At 54.2% G+C, this 18,225-nt stretch overlaps 1 protein-coding gene across 1 annotated transcript; it reads right to left on the bottom strand.

Moving 5' to 3' along the window:
* Window positions 1-5,868: 5,868 nt before the first annotated feature.
* On the bottom strand, window positions 5,869-10,053 carry SPR (sepiapterin reductase). The gene is made up of 3 exons (XM_069856664.1): window positions 9,729-10,053; window positions 7,211-7,501; window positions 5,869-7,084 (listed from the first exon to the last, which is right to left on the bottom strand). Exons 1-3 carry the CDS (start codon window positions 10,051-10,053, stop codon window positions 6,894-6,896), a joined length of 807 nt encoding a protein of 268 aa, XP_069712765.1. The 3' UTR covers window positions 5,869-6,893.
* Window positions 10,054-18,225: the final 8,172 nt, after the last annotated feature.

Genomic DNA, 18,225 nt, shown 5'->3' on the forward strand with positions numbered 1-18,225 from the left:
ACCAACGGGTCCCTCATTACACATTAAACAGCAGCTCCAGGGGACATGGCCAGCCCGGAGCTGATCCTTCTCTTTGCTTAACCAGGGGACAGCAGAGAGGGGAGAAGAATCCTGGGGTCAGTTCTGGGCCCCTCACCACAAGAAGGATGTTGAGGCTCTGGAGCGAGTCCAGAGAAGAGCAACGAAGCTGGGGAAGGGGCTGGAGAAGAAGAGGAGCGTCTGAGAGAGCTGGGGGTGTTTAGCCTGGAGAAGAGGAGGCTGAGGGGAGACCTCATTGCTCTCTGCAACTCCCTGAGAGGAGGTTGTGGAGAGGAGGGAGCTGGGCTCTTCTCCCAAGGGACAGGGGACAGGACGAGAGGGAATGGCCTCAAGCTCCACCAAGGGAGGTTCAGGCTGAAAAATTTTTCACAGAAAGGGTGATTGGTCCCTGGCAGAGGCTGCCCAGGGAGGGGGTTGAGTCACTTTCCCTAGAGGTGTGGATGAGGTGCTGAGGGACATGGTTTAGTGATTGATGGGAATGGTTGGACTTGATGATCCAGTGGGTCCTTTCCAACCTGGTGATTCTATGATTCTATAAATTAAAGCAGCTCAGCAGGCTGAGAATGAGGAGTGCGAAGAGTTACAGGCAGGAGGACACAGGAGCAAGAGTCGGTGAGAACCCTGCCAGCTCAGCAGAAAGATGTTTGTTGTTCTAACCCTCTTGGGCTTGGTGAATGTCCACCAAATCCCAACCACCACCCTGAGAAGACCCTACGAGTCTCCTGACCCGGCACACAGAGAGGTGGGAGATGGCTGCTTGAGGAGCACCTCTTGGGTCTCTGCACGCAGGATAGGGGTCCCTGGGTGGGAAGCATGGGCACCACCAGAACTTTCCCCCTCCAGGAGGCACCTTTGCTGGAGAAGCAGCTCATTTACCTTTGGCCTCGTGAACGGCTGCAGCTGCTTGTTTGCGAGCGAGGAGCTTGCTGGGCACTCAATGTCCTGGCCGAAAGGCCTGTGCTCAGCATTTCTCGCCACTGGATGGGAAAATAAAGGTCTTTTTTTCTCCCCTGGGCTGAGAAACCTTTAATAAGGGGCAGAGGGTCCTGGCTGCAGCCACTTGCCTCGCTGAGCCGGGGGCAGCCCAGGTCAGCGGCTGAGATTTGGGAGGTCATTGGGTGCACGCCGGTTTTAATTTTGAGGCTTTGGGGGGGATTTAGGAGGCTCACCCTCACCGCCATCCCAAGGACCTGGTCTCACACACAGAAACAAAACCCCAGCAGTGACTTTGACTCCTTTCATAACCCCGTTCCTCGCATTGCACCGCGGCACAAAGGGTGCAGTGTCTCCCCAGGAATGGGGAGGGGGCTGGGGGGGCTCCCTGGGGACCTGGGGGTGGTTGTTGGGCAGTGTCACCCCTGAGTATCGCACACGTGCTTATCTTCCTGCCCAAAATTGCTGTTGAGGCCATCTCAGGGGCTTTCTGTATCGCTTTAATAGCAATATTATCTGTCTCAATCCACAGGTTCGGGGATAATGTGATTGAGAGCAGCCCTACAAAGAAAGACTTGGGGTGCTGCGGGGTGAGAAGCTCAACGTGAGCCAGCAACAGTGCTCACAGCCCAGAAACCAACCGTGTCCTGGGCTGCATCCAGAGCAGCGTGGCCAGCAGGGAGAGAGAGAGGATTCTGCCCCTCTGCACCGCTCTCTGAGACCCACCTGGAGCCCTGTGTCCAGTTGTGGAATCCCCAACGTAAAAAGGAGATGGCACAGTTGGAACAGGTCCAGGGGAGGCCACGGAGATGATGCGAGGGCTGGAGAACCTCTGCTATGAGAAGAGGCTGAGAGAGTTGAGGTTGTTCAGCCTGGAGAAGAGAAGGCACCAGGGACACTTTAGAGCAGCTTCCAGTACCTGAAGGGGCTCCAGAAAAGATGGGAGAGGGGCTTTTTTCCAAGGGCCTGGAGTGATAGGATGAGAGGGAACAGCTTTAAATTGGAAGGGGGAAGATTTAGATGAGACATTAGGAAGAAATTCTTCATGAGGAGAGTGGTGAGGGCCTGGCCCAGGTTGCCCAGAGCAGTGGTGGCTGCCCCATCCCTGGAGGTGTTCAAGGCCAGGTTGGATGGGGCTTGGAGCAACCTGACCCAGTGGGAGGTGTCCCTGCCCATGGCAGCATGTTTGTCACGCTGCCAGGTCCCCCAGCAGTGAGTGAACTGCTTTTCTTGTCCGTAGAAGAGCTCAGAGTGAGGGAGGACACGGGGCCATCAGCTGCCCCACGTGAGCCCTGGCAGCCACGCACCAGGAGAGCAGGGCTGGACAAGCCTTCCTGGAGCTGCCACCCCCCCAGCACATCCCTCTGGGGATGGAAAGGAAAATGCAAAGGGAAAAAAAAAACAAAACAGGAGGAAAAAATGGGTGAAATGCCCTATGCAGCATTTTGCTGCACGAAGCAGGGTGGGAAGGCTGGGGGACAGGGGGAGCTAGCAGAGGAGAAGATTCCTTTGCAGGGACTCCTCATGCTAGGCAGGATTTTTGGCTTAAATCACACTTTATCCCCATCAGGGAGAACAGAGCTCACAGGTCCTGTCTTGGCTGGGTGAGGAGAATCATAGAATCATAGAAGAGTTTGGGTTGGAAGGGACCTCAAAGCCCATCCAGTCCCACCCCTGCCATGGGCAGGGACACCTCTCACTGGATCAGGGGCTCCCAGCCCCATCCAACCTGGCCTTGAACCCCTCCAGGGATGGGGCAGCCACAAATTCCCTGAACAACTTGTTCCAGGGCCTCCCCACCCCCATCGTGAAGAAAAGAAGGCTCGGGGTGACTCCAACAGCCACACGTTTTATCCTTAGCCCATGGGTGAGCACTTTGCCAGCTGAGCTCCCACCTCTGAAATCAGGAGAGCTCAAAACTTCCTTTATTTTAACACCCCTTCTTCTCCTAAGTGAGACTGGCGTGGTCCCAAGGCTCCAAGATATGGATTCTTAATTAAAACAGTGGTATCAGTTCTCATAGGGACCTTTAATATGATGGTGCAGAGGCAGGAGGGGAGCCTGGGCTTGCATCCCGCCCCATTCCAGAGGCAGCGCTGCTGTCTCACCTTCTAGGTCCTCTGCTCCGGCTGGTGTGTGTTGTCCGGTCTCGGGACGCCCTCAGCTGGTCGCAGAAAATGCTAGGAAAAAAATAAAATAATAGAAAAGTATTTCCTCTCATTTGGTCCCTGCATCTCACAGCGCCCGTGGGGCACAGAAGTTGGTTGGACTCATTGGACACGGGAACTGGGTCCAGTTCCTGGGTGGGGGATGCTGGTACTGAGGGGATGCTGGAACCTGAGCGATGTTGGTACCCATGGGACAGAATAGAATCATAGAATAGAATCATGGAACCACCAGGTTGGAAAAGACCCACGGGATCATTGAATCCAACCATTCCCATCAATCACTAAACCATGTCCCTCATCAATCCCTCTCGTCCTGTCCCTTGGGAGAAGAGCCCATCTCCCTCCTCTCCACAACCTCCTTTCAGGAAGTTGGAGAGAGCAATGAGGTCTCCCCTCAGCCTCCTCTTCTCCAGGATAAACACCCCCAGCTCTCTCAGACGCTCCTCTTCTTCTCCAGCCCCTTCATCAGCTTCGTTGCTCTTCTCTGGACTCGCTCCAGAGCCTCAACATCCTTCTTGTGGGGAGGGGCCCAGAACTGACCCCAGGATTCGAGGAGCGGTCTCACCAGGGCCGAGTCCAGAGGGAGAAGAACCTCCCTGGACCTGCTGGTCACGCCATTTCTGATCCAAGCCAAGATGCCATTGGCCTTCTTGGCCACCTGGGCCACTGCTGGCTCATGTTCAGTCACTGTCAACCAACAGCCCCAGGTCCCTCTCCTCCAGGCAGCTTTCCAGCCACTCTGCCCCAAGGATGCTTGTACCTGGAGGATGTTGGTACCTGGAGGATGCTGGTACCAAGGGGGATGTTGGTACCCAGAGGATGCCAGTGCCTGGAAGATGTTGGTACCCAGGAGATGCTGGAACCTGGAGGCTTCACCAGGAAAACTCAGCAATCTGAACCACACTGTGTCACTGCAGCCATAGAGTTGGCATCTGGTACAGGCTTGATGGTGCCAATAGGTTTCCTCTTTGAGCAGATGTGGAGTTTCCTGCTTGAAGGGACTGTGACTTTTGCTCCTGCTGCTCACAGGCTCCTTCCAGGCACCAGGGGAGAGAGAGAAGGGAGCAAAAAGCAACTCAGGTCCCAGCAAAAGACGGACGTGGACCTATTGGAGTGGGTTCTGAAGAGACCACAAAGATGGTCCAACAGCTGGAGGACCTCTGCTGTGGAGAGAGGATAAACGAGGGCTGTTTGGTCTGAAGAGAAGGCTCCAGTGAGACCTTATTGTGGCTTTTCAGTACTTAAAGAGGCTTATAAGAAAGTTGAAGAGAGGCTTTTTACCAGGGTATGTTGACAGGACAAGAGGCAACGGTTTTAAACTGAAATCATGTAGGTTTGGATTGGACATAAGGAAGAAATACCTTATGATGAGGATGGTGGGACACTGGCCCAGGTTGCTCAGAGAATTCATGGAAGCCCCATCCCTGGAGGTGTTCAAGGCCAGGTTGGATGGGGCTTTAAGCAGCCTGAGCCTGTGGAAGGTGTCCCTGTCCATGGCAGGGGGGTGGAACTGGATGATCTCTGAAGGTCCCTCCCAATCCAAAGCATTTTAAGAACCAAATCCAGCGTTTCACTAATGATTTAACACAGGGGGCAGTGGGACATAAGCATCTCAGTCTTTAAAGTCAGTATTTCCTGCCTATGTGTCCTCTCTTGGGGCAGAGGATGGGGTTGAAGAACATCTGCTTTCAAGTGGAACCTCTGTGATACCAAAATTCCTGACACAGATGCTCCAAGAAGACACACAGAGTCGCTCATCACCTCCAGTCGCTGCAGGGTGGTCAGACCTCAACCAAGTACGCACAGGCCAAAAATAAACCTTCCTCCCTGCTATCCCAGCTTTTGATGAGTCTTATCGTGAAGAGCCCATCCTCATCTGGCTTTAAATGCAAAGGGGGAAGATTTAGATTAGACATTAGGAAGAAATTCTTCATGCTGAGGGTGGGGAGGCCCTGGAACAGGCTGCCCCATCCCTGTTGCTGTGGCTGCCCCATCCCTGGAGGTGTCCAAGGCCAGGTTGGATGAGGCTTAGATCAGCCTGGTCCAGTAGGAGGTGTCCCTACCCATGGCAGGAGGTTGGAACTGGATGGGCTTTGAAGTCCCTTCCAACCTAAACTATTCTAGGATTTTATGATCTCCCATCTGGCTCGTACCAAGCGGTCCCTGTGCCCAGAGCAGCCCCATCTCTCATTGCCATCCCAGCTCTTCCTGCAATCTGGGGCTCCTGGAGCCTTTCTGGGGGGTAACCTACCTCCAGCCCAGCCCCGACAGGACCCTGTAAGGACAGGACTTGGGACCCTCAGCTCTGGGTTTGGGGTTTTTTTGCAGAAAGCCAGATTCTAGGAGGATTTGTGCCCCAGAGGGGATGGGACCAACCCACACGGATACAGGGTGAGGAGATGGGGCATTTTTAGCTGCAGCAGGGCTGTCCCAGTTTCACGTTCAACACCATAAGGTGTCAACCCCCAGAAAAACAACCCCATTGCCAGTGCAGAGAGAGAGGCAGAGGGGGGTTTGTTACAAGTTTCACAGGCCCAGAGGGAAGATGAAACCAAGCAGCAGATTCACAAGAGAGCTTGACAAGATTAAGTTAACACAGAAACGGCTCAGAGGGAGAACAGGAGTCTAGGAGGGCCCATGTGGTGCCTGGATGGATGATGACAGTGCTTAATTTTAGCCACCCTTGCTAAAATTTATCCACTGTGAAGGATACAGCAGAACACCCAGAGCAGAGATGGAGCTTTTAATGCTGGTAGATCCAAGAGGACAAGATTTGAAGCACAGGATTGAGACAGAGGACTGCGGGAAGGTCACCACCACTGAGCACAGAGAGACACTGGCACTCCCAGAGCACGCAGGGGATGCCACCACGCTTCAAAGCAGCTCTCCGGCATCACCGCACACTGCAGATCAGCTGCTTTCAAGAAAGACAAGCCTATGAGCGCCTGTGCCTGCTGGAATCTGGTGAGAAAATGAGGATAAAACCCCACAAATAATTAAAGGAGCAGCCCAGGTGGGGCTTGGTCCCAGAACCTGTAAAGAGGAGCACGGCAGGAGCAGGTTTAGGCAAGCTGGTGACCCCAGCCAGGCACCCAAGTCTCCACATCTTCTCCAGGGCCAGCTCCCTCTCCTGGTGATCGACTGCCTTGGTGCTTTGCTCCACATCTTAAAACACAAAACTCACACAGAGATGATCCCAGATGCACAGGGAAGTCTGGACAAGCCACGGGTGAGACAAGGGACAGAGAGTCAGGGCTCTGTGGTGACAACCACCTCCTCTGGCCACGGGAACAGCTCTTTTGCCCCTTGAGGACTTGTTTGGGTGCTGAGAACACAGCTCCTGCAAGGCAGAGGAGGCAGGCACAGAGATGTTCAGCTCTAACCCTCCTGTTGGCTTCTTTGAGACCTTCTGGGGTGGCTTTCTGACCTGTCCTCACATGACCCTGTACCTCCCTGGCTCACACACACTCCTACCCAAGACAGCTTTAAACCACCTCTTCTCTTCCATCTCCAGCACCTAGGAGATCCCCATTCCTGCTGATGGGTACCCAGAGGGGGTCAACGGCTACAGCGCAGCGAAGCAGTAACTCCCCTCATCCCCACTGGGGCACTAGGAGCATTGACAAGGCACTCAGAGGTCTTCTCTTGAAAGCTGCAGAGCACCTAGGACTCAAGTAAGGTCACCAAACGTGCTAGAGGCACCTAAGACACAGCTCAACAAAGCAGGAAAGCAAAGGTGGAGGTGACAGTAACTCAGATGTCATAGAAATCCACGTGGGCACCAGAACGGAAGGTGTCCTCCTCCAGGAGATTCACCAGCTTCTGGGCTGACACGGTGCAGTCTATCAGCTGGCCGCTCTCCTGCAGGTTTTGGAAAAACCGGCGCATCTCAGGGTCTCCGGTCTTGGTCCGGGCCAAGAGCTGCATGTCCGTGTCCAGAGGACCTGAGGAAAGAGCAAAACCGAAGGAACCACATGAGGAAACATCAAAATCTGGAGCTCATTTTCCCTCTGCACCTGGCTCGGCTGCAAGGAGAAAATTAATAGCAATTAATGAGCTCCCTTCCTCACCCGGGGCGTAGTTGAGCACGCGGACATCAGGCTCTTCAAGCGCCAGCACCTGGAACATCATATCCCGGGAAGCCTTCCCGCTGCAGTACAGCGTCCAGTTCTTGAAGGGCTTCAGGGCACAGAGGGAGGAGACGTTCACCACCGTCCTGCTCGAGCCAGGCCGCTTCCCGAAGGCCTGCAGGGCGGTGGAGGTGAGGCAAAGCGCCGAGGTGACGTTGAAGGCAAAGTAGCTGTTGATCTCCTCTGGGTCAGTGAGGTCGAGGAAAGATTTGGAGATGTCTCCCAAGGAGCCTAAGAAGAAAGGATAAACGAGTTGAGAGGAGTTGAAGATGGGTTTGACACCAGAGCAGATCCCTTTTGCTCCTACATCTCCAAATCCAACACTATTGCAGACAAAAATGAGCAGCTTTGCTCGCCCAACCTCTCACAGCAGAGCAAGGAGCCCAGCACAGCCCAGTTAGGTTGAATATTAGGAAAAGGTTCTTCACTCTGAGGGTGCTGGAGCCCCGGAACGGTTCCTCAGGGAAGTAGCCACGGTGCTGAGCCTGACAATATTCCAGAATCATAGAATCACCAGGTTGGAAGAGACCCACCGGATCATCAAGTCCAACCATTCCTATAAAACACTAACCCATGTCCCTCAGCACCTCGTCCACCCATCCCTTAAACCCCTCCAGGGAAGGTGACTCAAGAACCTCCCTGGGCAGCCTGTTCCAGAAGCACTTGGACAATTCCCCCAGATGTGAATTTTAGGGTTGTCCTATGCAGGGACAGGATTTGGACTCACTGATCCTTGTAGATCCCTTCCAACTCAGGTCATTCTATGATTCCACGATCTGCTTGTGCTGATCCAACAGCAGGAACACGGGACACTGACCTGCTGGGCCAATCCTCTGCCAAAACAAACAGCTCCCAACCTCCAGCCTGAGGGGCAATGTCCCCATGGGCCACCACACACTGTCCTCCGAGTCGCCCTTTGGAAATTGAGTTAGTAAAGGACACAATTTCCGTAGCACTCATTGCCTGCTGGAACACAGGGTTTTATCTATAGCAGTAATGGGAGAAGATAAAGCCAACAGGCTAAGATAGAATCATAGAATAACCAGGTTGGAAAAAACCCATCGGATCATCGAGTCCAACCATTCCCATCAAACATTAAACCATGCCCCTTAGCACCTCATCCACCCGTGCCTTAAACACCTCCCGGGAAGGTGACTCAACCCCCTCCCTGGGCAGCCTGTTCCAGTGCCCAATGACCCCTTCTGTGAAAAAAAATTTTCCTAATCTTCAGCCTAAATCTCCCCTGGTGGAGCTTGAGGCCGCTCCCTCACGTCCTGTCCCCCGTCACTTAGGAGAAGAGCCCAGCTCCCTCCTCTCCACAACCTCCTTTCAGGGAGTTGCAGAGAGCAATGAGGTCTCCCCTCAGCCTCCTCTTCTCCAGGCTAAACACCCCCAGCTCTCTCAGCCGCTCCTAGTAAGACCTGTTCTCCAAAGATGGCAAGGATGGCTCCCAGAAGGCTGGTCGAGAAGGTTTTCTGAAGGTTTGTATGCAGGGAGCAGGGCAGTAGGAGGGTGGCCAGCTGGTCCGATGCCATGAGCAATGGGTAATACCTTGTGAGGAGCAAAGCACCATGGCCCCAGCAGCAAATCATCCCTGCTCCACTCCCCAGATTCATTAGTCTGATCATAGAATGGTTTGGGTTGGAAGGGGTATCAAAGTCCATCCAGTTCCACCCTCCCTGCCACGGGCAGGGACACCTCCCACTGGATCAGGCTGTTCAAAGCCCCATCCAACCTGGCCTTGAACACCTCCAGGGATGGGGCAGCCACAAGTTCCCTGTGGAAACTGGGCCAGGGCCTCCCCACCATCATCAGGAAGAACGTCTTCCTAATGTCTTGTCTAAATCTTCCAATTTAAAGCGATTCCCTCTCATCCTACCACTCCAGGTCCTTGGAAAAAGTCCCTCCCCAGCTTTCCTGGAGCCCCTTTCAGCAGTGGAAGCTGCTCTAAGGTCTCCCCTGGACATTATGGTTGGACTGGATGATCTGGTGGGTCTCTTCCAACTTGGTTATCCTATGATTCTATGATTAGGAAAACAATTTTCCTGGAAAGGGTGATTGGTCCCTGTCCGAGGCTGCCCAGGGAGGGGGTTGAGTCCCCTTCCCTGGAGGGGTTTCAGGGACGGGTGGACGAGGTGCTGAGGGACATGGGTTAGTGATTGATGGGAATGGTTGGACTCGATGATCCGATGGGTCTTTTCCAACCTGGTTATTCTGTGATGCTCATCTCCAGGTAGAAGCACCCCAACTCTCCCAGCCTGTCCTCCGAGGTTCTCCAGCCCTCGCATCATCTCCGCGGCCTCCTCTGGCCCCGTTCCACCAGCTCCATCTCCTCCTTAATGAACTCACGAGGTCCAAGGGAGGTGAAATCCCTCCTTCTCCTTCGCTTCTTGGCTCGTTCTTTCCCGGGACCCACCAAGCCGCTGCGGGACCGAGGAGGAGGGGGGCAGTTTTTTACCTGCGTTGTTGACGAGGAGCAGGCGGTCAGCGGGGGCCGCGGGCAGCAGCTCCCGCAGGGCAGCAGCGGCTCGTTGCATCCCCTGCCGGCAGCCCAGGTCGGCGGCCACGAATTCCACGCGTATCCCGGGGCCGGTGGCCCGGAGCTCCCGAGCCAGCTCAGCCAGCGGCGCCTCGGACCGCGCCAGCAGCAGCAGCAGCGACCCCCGGCCGAGCCGCGGGGCCAGCAGCCGGGCCAGGCTCCTCCCGAAGCCCCGGGAAGCGCCGGTCAGCACGCAGGAGGCTGAGCCCCAGCCCCGGCCCCGGGGCACCGGCCCCGGCTCCATCGCGGGGCCGAGCGGAGGGAGCGGAGCGGGGAGGGGAAGGGAAGGAAGGGGGCGTGGGAACGCGGCGCGTCACGTGACCCGCCCCATTCATCACCGACCCGCCCCATTCATCACCGACCCGCCCCATTCATCACCGACCCGCCCCGCGCGCCCCTCTCGGTGAATGGGCGCAGGCGCAAGCGCCAAAACGGATTTGAGGGGGGATTGGGATTGGGGTTTGGGATTGGAGATTGGGGATTGGGGATTGGGACTGGGGATTGGTTACTGGGATTGGGGATTGGGACTAGGGATTGGGGATTGCCATTGGAGATGGGGACTGAGGGCTGGGGATTAGGAATTGGGATTGGGATTGGGGATTGGGATTGGGGATTGGGATTGGGGATTGGGGATTGGGAATGGGGATTGGGGACTGGGGATTGGGGATTGGGGACTGGGGATTGGGATTGGGATTGGGGATGGGGGATTGGGGATGGGACTGGAGATTGGTTACTGGGATTGATTACTGGGATTGGGGATTGGTTACTGGGATTGGTTACTGGGATTGGGGATTGGGACTAGGGATTGGGGATTGGCATTGAGGATGGGGACTGAGGGCTGGGGATTAGGAATTGGGATTGGGATTGGGGATTGGGACTGGGGACTGGGGATTGGGGATTGGGATTGGGGATTGGGATTGGGGATTGGGATTGGGGATGGGATTGGGGATTGGGGATTGGGGATGGGACTGGAGATTGGTTACTGGGATTGGTTACTGGGATTGGGTATTGGTTACTGGGATTGGGGATTGGGACTAGGGATTGGGGATTGGCATTGGGGATGGGGACTGAGGGCTGGGGATTAGGAATTGGGATTGGGAATGGGGACTGGGGATTGGGGACTGGGGATTGGGGATTGGGGATTGGGACTGGGGATTGGGATTGGGGATGGGATTGGGGATTGGGGATTGGGGATGGGACTGGAGATTGGTTACTGGGATTGGGGATTGGTTACTGGGATTGGAGATTGGGACTAGGGATTGGGGATTGGCATTGGGGATGGGGACTGAGGGCTGGGGATTGGGAATTGGGGCGGGGGATTGGGACTGAGCACTGAGGATTGGGGATTGGGAATGGGAATGGGGATTGGGACTGGGGATTGGAGATTGGGGATGAAGATTGGGATGGGGACTGAGGGCTGGGGATTAGGAATTGGGATTGGGAATGGGGACTGGGGATTGGGGACTGGGGATTGGGGATTGGGGATTGGGACTGGGGATTGGGAATTGGGGCGGGGGATTGGGACTGAGCACTGAGGATTGGGGATTGGGAATGGGAATGGGGATTGGGACTGGGGATTGGAGATCGGGGATGAAGATTGGGATGGGGACTGAGGGCTGGGGATTAGGAATTGGGATTGGGAATGGGGACTGGGGATTGGGGACTGGGGATTGGGGATTGGGGATGGGATTGGGGATTGGTTACTGGGATTGGAGATTGGGACTAGGGATTGGGGATTGGCATTGGGGATGGGGACTGAGGGCTGGGGATTGGGAATTGGGACGGGGGATTGGGACTGAGCACTGAGGATTGGGGATTGGGAATGGGAATGGGGATTGGGACTGGGGATTGGAGATTGGGGATGAAGATTGGGACTTGGGACTGGGGACTAGGGATTGGGGATGGGATTGGGGATTGGGACTGGGGATTTGGGTTATGACTAGGGATTGGGGATTGGCATTGGGGATGGGGACTGAGGGATGGGGATTGGGAATTGGGATGGGGGATTGGGACTGAGCACTGAGGATTGGGGATTGGGAATGGGGATTGGGGATTGGGGATTGGAGACTGGGGATGGAGATTGGAATTGGGGACTGGGGATTGGGATTTGAATTGGGATTGGGGATGGGGATGGGGATTGGGACTGGGGATGGGATTGGGCACTGGGATTGGGGACTGGGGACTGGGATTGGGGATTGTGATGGAGATTGGGGATATGACTGGGAATTGGGCACTGGGATTGGGGATTGGGACTGGGGACAGGGATTGAGACAGGGACCAGGACTGGGATTAGGATTGGGACTGGGACTGACAGGGACTAGGATCGGGGCTGGGACTGAGAATGGGATATGCATTGGGACTGGGATTGCGGATGGGATTTGGATTGGGACAGAGACCAGGGCTGGGATTGGGATTGGGACGGGGACCAGGGCTGGGATTGGGATTGGGACTGTGACAGAGACTGGGGCCAGGGCTGAGGTCAGGGCTGGAATTAGGATTGGGGCTGAGGCTGAGGTGGGGATTACAAGTGGGATGGGGATTGGACTGGAGCTGGTTTGGGATTGGGACAGGGACTGTGGCTGGGATTAGGATTAGGATTAGGATTGGGATTGAGCATGGTATTGGGACTGTGACAGGGACTAGGACCAGGGCTGGGATTGGGATTAGGATTGGGACTGGGATTGAGTTTACAATTAAGACTGGGAGAGGGGCTGGAGTTGAAACTGGGGCTGGAACTGGGACTGGGACCAGGGCTGGGATCAGGGCTGGGGCTGGGGAATGGCTTTAAATTGGAAAGGGGAGTATTTAGATGAGACATTAGGAAGAAATTCTTCACAATGAGGGTGGGGAGGCCCTTGCTCAGGTTGTCCAGGGAAGTTATAGATGCCCCAACCCTGGAGGTGGTGGAGGCCAGGTTGGATGGGGCTTTGAGGAACCTGATCCAGTCGGAGGTGTCCCTGCCCATGGCAGGGGGTGGACCTGGATGGGCTTTAAGATCCCTTCTGACACAAACCCTTCGATGACTCTATGCGGACCGATGGCTCTGTGGTGCGTGAGCAGGTAACGCAGTAGAGTTTCTCTCAATTAAGCAGTCGCAGGCTGGGCTGAAACCCTCCAATGTTCTAATGAAGCATTAAAAATTCATGGCGTGGCAAAAAACCAAGAGCAATATTTGTTTTGCTAAAGCAAATCTTACACATTGAGTAAAATTAAGTTCATCAGCAAAAAAATAAGACAGCCAACGTGTATTTTTTTTCACAAGTAGCTTCTTGATGGCAGAACTTGCTTTAGTCACTGCCAGTTTCCCCCTTCCCATTTTGGCAGCTCCCATCTCCTGCATCCACTGTGCTTCTTGTCCTGGTTCCCAGCCTGACGTTGCACCCTGTGTGAGGTAGCTGTGCTCAGCGCAGAGCTGGGACACCTGGAAATGGCCATCATGTTGCTGGACTTTCCTTCCAGCAGAGCATTTAGAATCATGGAATGGGTTGGGTTGGAAGGAACTTCAAATCCCATCCAGTTCCAATGCCTCTACCATGGGCAGGGACACCTCCCACTGGATCAGGCTGCTCAAAGCCTCATCCAACCTGGCCTTGAACACCTCCAGGGATGGGGCAGCCACCACTTCTCTGGGCAACCTGGGCCAGGGCCTCACCACCCTCATCATCAAGAATTTCTTCCTAATGTCTCATCTAAATCTTCCCCCTTCCAATTTAAAGCGGTTCCCCCTTGTGCTGTCACTCCAGGCCCTTGTAAAAAGTCTCTTTCCAGCTTCCCTGGAGCCTCTTCGAGTACTGCTGCTCCAAGGTCTCCCTACAGCCTCGTCTTCTCCAGGCTGAACAACTCCAACTCTCTCAGATGAAGCAGGATCCAGAAGAGGGAGCATCACGAAATCACGCAGACTATGAAACCTCTGCCTCTTCACCCGCCAGCCTCAGGGCTTCTCTTGCAGCTCAGGCTGTAGTTGAGGAAACCAGCACTAGGTGTCAGCGACATTTAAAGACTGGAGGGAGCTGTAGGCAACCTCTGAGCCTGGAGAACTCGGGAAAATGGAGAGGGGAAGCTGAAGGGATTCATTCTGGTCTTTTCTCCCAAGGGACAGGGGACAGGATGAGAGAGAATGGCCTCAAGCTCCACCAGGGGAGGGTCAGGCTGGACAGCAGGAAAAAATATTTCATGGAAAGGGTCATTGGGCACTGGCAGAGGCTGCCCAGGGAGGTAGTTGAGTCACCTTCCTGGAGGGGTTTAAAGGAGGTGCTGAGGAACGTGATTTAGTGGTTGATAGGAATGATTGGACTCGATGATCCTGTGGGTCCTTTCCAACCTAGTGATTCTATGATTCTATGATTCCTGAGCAGTGCAGTGCAGGGAGAGGGGGAATCACTGGTACCAGAGGTGGTGCTGACTGAAAATATCTACTGGTGTATTATCGGAATTGCCCGAATTATCATAGAATCATAGAATAACCAGGTTGGAAGAGATCCACCAGATCATTGAGTCCAACCGTTCCTATCAAACACGAAGCCATCTCCCTCAGCACCTTGTCCACTCATCCCTTAAACCCTTACAGGGAAGGTGACTCAACCCCTTCCCTGGGCAGCCTCTGCCAGTGCCCAATGACCCTTTCCATGAAAATTTTTTTCCTAATATCCAGCCTGAACTTCCCTTGGTGGAGCTTGAGGCCATTCCCTCTCGTCCTGTCCCCTGTCCCTTGGGAGAAGAGCCCAGCTCCCTCCTCTCCACAACCTCCTTTCAGGGAGTTGTAGAGAGCAATGAGGTCTCCCCTCAGCCTCCTCTTCTCCAGGCTGAACACCCCCAGCTCTCTCAGCCGTTCCTCCATTCGCGATCGGATTTATCTGGAGAAGCCACCCAAGCTGCTTTGTTGTTGTGACATGGATCCTGGTGGCACCGGGCGATTGTGCGTGTGTGTTTGCAATGATCTCAGCAGCTTCTGACGGGTCTTAGGGAGCTGCCACAAATCCAAAGGAAGGCAGGAGAGCTTCCAGAGGGGCAAACTCACCCTGTGCCCTGCAGGGGTGGTGGGAACGCTGTAGAGCTCTTACTCCCGAGCAGTGGCTGCTGTAGCACCACCAGGGCTCGTGCGTGTTGAAGAGGAAGCGGTAAATTCCTTCTGCCAAGGACTGTTAACAATAGCTTTCAGGAAGAGCCTTGGGTATTTCTGCTTGGTGTTACCACCCAAGAAGGGCAGGGCTCGAAGTCACACAAGGTGGCCCTGGCTGTAGTCGTCATTGCCATGACTACCCACTGGAAGGGAGGACTGTGGTTTCGCTCCTGAGCTCTGCTTGTTTTTAGCAGCCCAAAGGCCACCCCAACTGTGGGTTCTCATTATGTTCGGCAGCTAATTGTGTGACCTCCTAAGGACAAGACGCTGTGGATGCCAGCAGATCTCTTGCTCCGTGGAGCGGGGCTGCTATCTGGCTGGGTTTCACGGATAATGAGGATGGGCTGAGCGGCACGGCGGGAACCTCGCTCCTGCAGCTATCCCGGATGAGATGGGAAGCATGCCGAGAGGAACTCTCCAGTCCTTATGGGCTGGGAGGTTGGGACTCCCTTGTACTCATAAACACCGATCCTTTCTGCATGAGCCACGCAGCCCCGAGCTGCTGCAGAGAGAAGAACTCCACGCTCCCAACGGTGCTAACCACTTCCTGACCTACGTGGAATGGGAATACATCATGCTCTACTCAAGCCTAAGGGCGAATATGTTTGTCCTTCTGCTTCTAAACAAGGACAGGGAGACCAGCCCTTTCCTTCACTGCCTTCTCCCGGCCAGCACGGGCTTCCCAGGTTCAGCTGAACAGTCCAGAGCTAAGAAGCAGCTCTGAACCTCAGATGGTTTGAAGATCTAACCGCTTTGATCTTCAAATCCTGTCTTGATGAAGCTCAACCATGCCATGTGGGTTTTGGCAGGACATTGGAAATCCCAGTAGAGCTTGACAAAAGCTCTTCTCCCCAGCGCTGCCACCAGAGATCCACGTCCCTGTATTTCTTTAAACCAGAAACTACCATTTCAAAAACCCACCACAAAGGTTGAAAGCCAGAACTCAATGGCTGAAGCCCTTCTCATCACAGTTTCAATCTGTCTGAGCTATTGATTTTGTGTATTCAGAATAAAAGGTGTAAGAAAATGCAGGAGAAAGCAAGGCTCGTGATTAGGAACATCAAGGTATGTCCCAAGCAGGGATTTGGGAAACAGTGTGATGATATCAAAGAGGTTTAAATATTTATTTCAGTTCTGAAATCATAGAATTGTGGAATGATAGAATCACGGAATGGTTTGGGTTGGAAGGGATCTCAAAGCCCATCAAGTTCCACCCCCTGCCATGGGCAGGGACACCTCCCACTGGATCAGGCAGCTTGAAGCCTCATCCAACCTGGCCTTGAACACCTCCAGGGATGGGGCAGCCACAACTTCTCTGGGCAACCTGTTCTAGGGCCTCCCCGCCCTCATTGTGAAGAATTTCTTCCTAATGTCTCATCTCAATCTTCCCCCATCCACTTTAAAGCCATTCCCCCTTGTACCATCCCTCCAAGCCCTCGTAAAAAGCCCCTCCTCAGCTTTCCTGGAGCCCCTTCAGGTACTGGAAGTTGCTCCAAGCTCTCCCTGGAGCTTTTTCTTCTCCAAGCTGAACAACCCCAACTCTCTCAGCCTGAAAGCAGAAGAGGATTTTAGTCAGAGTGGCTGGAAAATGGATTTATCCTCCATATCCATCCCTGTTGTTGAAAACTGGATTATTTTGTAGTATACCAGGGACAGTAAGTCTCACCCCACCAGGTCTAGGTGAAGACACCTGCCCATGAGCAGCACGACCACGGTTGGACTCGGTGATCCGGTGGGTCTCTTCCAACCTGGTTATTCTGTGATTCTGTGATTCTGTGACCACGGTGTGATCATCATGCCCAGCCTCTCACAAGCCCCTCTTGCTGCTGCTGCTGTGGGTGGCATCAAAGTGTGTGGGATGGTGGCAATGGGAGCAGAGGGAGCTGTGACCCTTCTCAGAAGCTGCAAGCTGCTGTCGGGGCTTCTCCTACCCTCCATACAACCAGGAGCAGCCAGCCCAGCTCCCTGTGGCTCCTCAGCTTCCTCAGCTTCTCCTTCCTCATGCCATCGAAGGGCAGCCAAGCCCTGAGCTCTCCTCCCTAGAAAGGGCATGATTGCATTTCATGGGCTTGCGGGGGGTGCTCGCAGTTGGCACCGCGTGGCAAAAATGTGGAAGGGGACTGAGGGACGGGGGATAAATGAAATGTAGGCACCTCTCCGGGCAGCAGAGATTTCCTTGTTCCTCTAGGGTTGGAGCGGAGGGTGCTAAAGGTCAGGAAAGAGCTGCTGCACACCCAGAGCAAACAGGACCAGCTGACTTGGGTGCTTAGTCAGCAGCCACACCATTCCTATTGCTTTAGAAATACCTCGTGCCTTTTCTTGTCCAGAAGAAAGAGAATGAGAAGGTTGACCAGCTTGGCTGAGAGCGAGGTGACAGCCGAAGGGGTTTGGTGAAGGCAGAAAGGCAGAGTTGGGGAGCAGGCAGAGGGTGGGGATGCAAGAGGAAAGCACAAGGCATCTACAGGGGTTCCAGGACTCCAGTCCACACTCCAGAGAAAGGAACCTGCTCAAAGAGGCTGGTGGAGATGTTGGGGTACAAGCCCTCCGGGTCCCTGCAGCAGGCTGGTCTTCCAGGTCAACACTCATAGAATCACCAGGTTGGAAGAGACCCAGCAGATCATCGAGTCCAACCATATCTGGCCTTATTTGTTCCTTTTTTTCCTGTTTTTAATTCCTGGATTTGTCTGCTAGTGTCTCTCATTTTGCTGTGAAATGTTCTCCTGAATGACACAGGTGAGATCAAGCAGAGGAGCAGCTTGGCATGGTGCCCACTTGTCCTTACCTGAATCTAGGTGTGGCCAGAGGAGCGGGGAGCAAGAAGGGGCAGCTGGGAAGGAAGCAGAATTACAACTACCTGGATGCTGCCCAGTGGAAAAAGACCTGGGGGTGTTGGTTGTTGGCAGCTGAACGTAAGCCAGCAGTGGCCAAAGTGGCCAAAAAGGCCAATGGCATCCTGGCTTGAAATAACCATGGTGTGGCCAGCAGGAGTAGGAAAAGCATTGACCCCCTAGACTCAGTTCTGCTGAGGCTGCACCTGGAATCCTGGGTTCAGTTTTGGGCCCCTCACTCCAAGAAGGACATTGAGGGGCTGGAGAGTGTCCAGAGAAGGAGATCTTTTCCAGCCTTATGATTCTAAGATCCCAGGTGCCACTGTGATTTGTAGACAGGATGATGGTTAGTTCTTGAATCCTCAGCATAAGAAGGAGATGGAGCTGTTAGAATGGGTCCAGAGGAGGCTACAAAGATGATCTGAGGGCTGGAGAACCTCCCGTATGAGGACAGGCTGAGAGTTGGGCT

Source organism: Phaenicophaeus curvirostris, chromosome 4, assembly GCF_032191515.1.
Source record: "Phaenicophaeus curvirostris isolate KB17595 chromosome 4, BPBGC_Pcur_1.0, whole genome shotgun sequence".
In the NCBI taxonomy this organism is placed as follows: domain Eukaryota; kingdom Metazoa; phylum Chordata; class Aves; order Cuculiformes; family Cuculidae; genus Phaenicophaeus; species Phaenicophaeus curvirostris.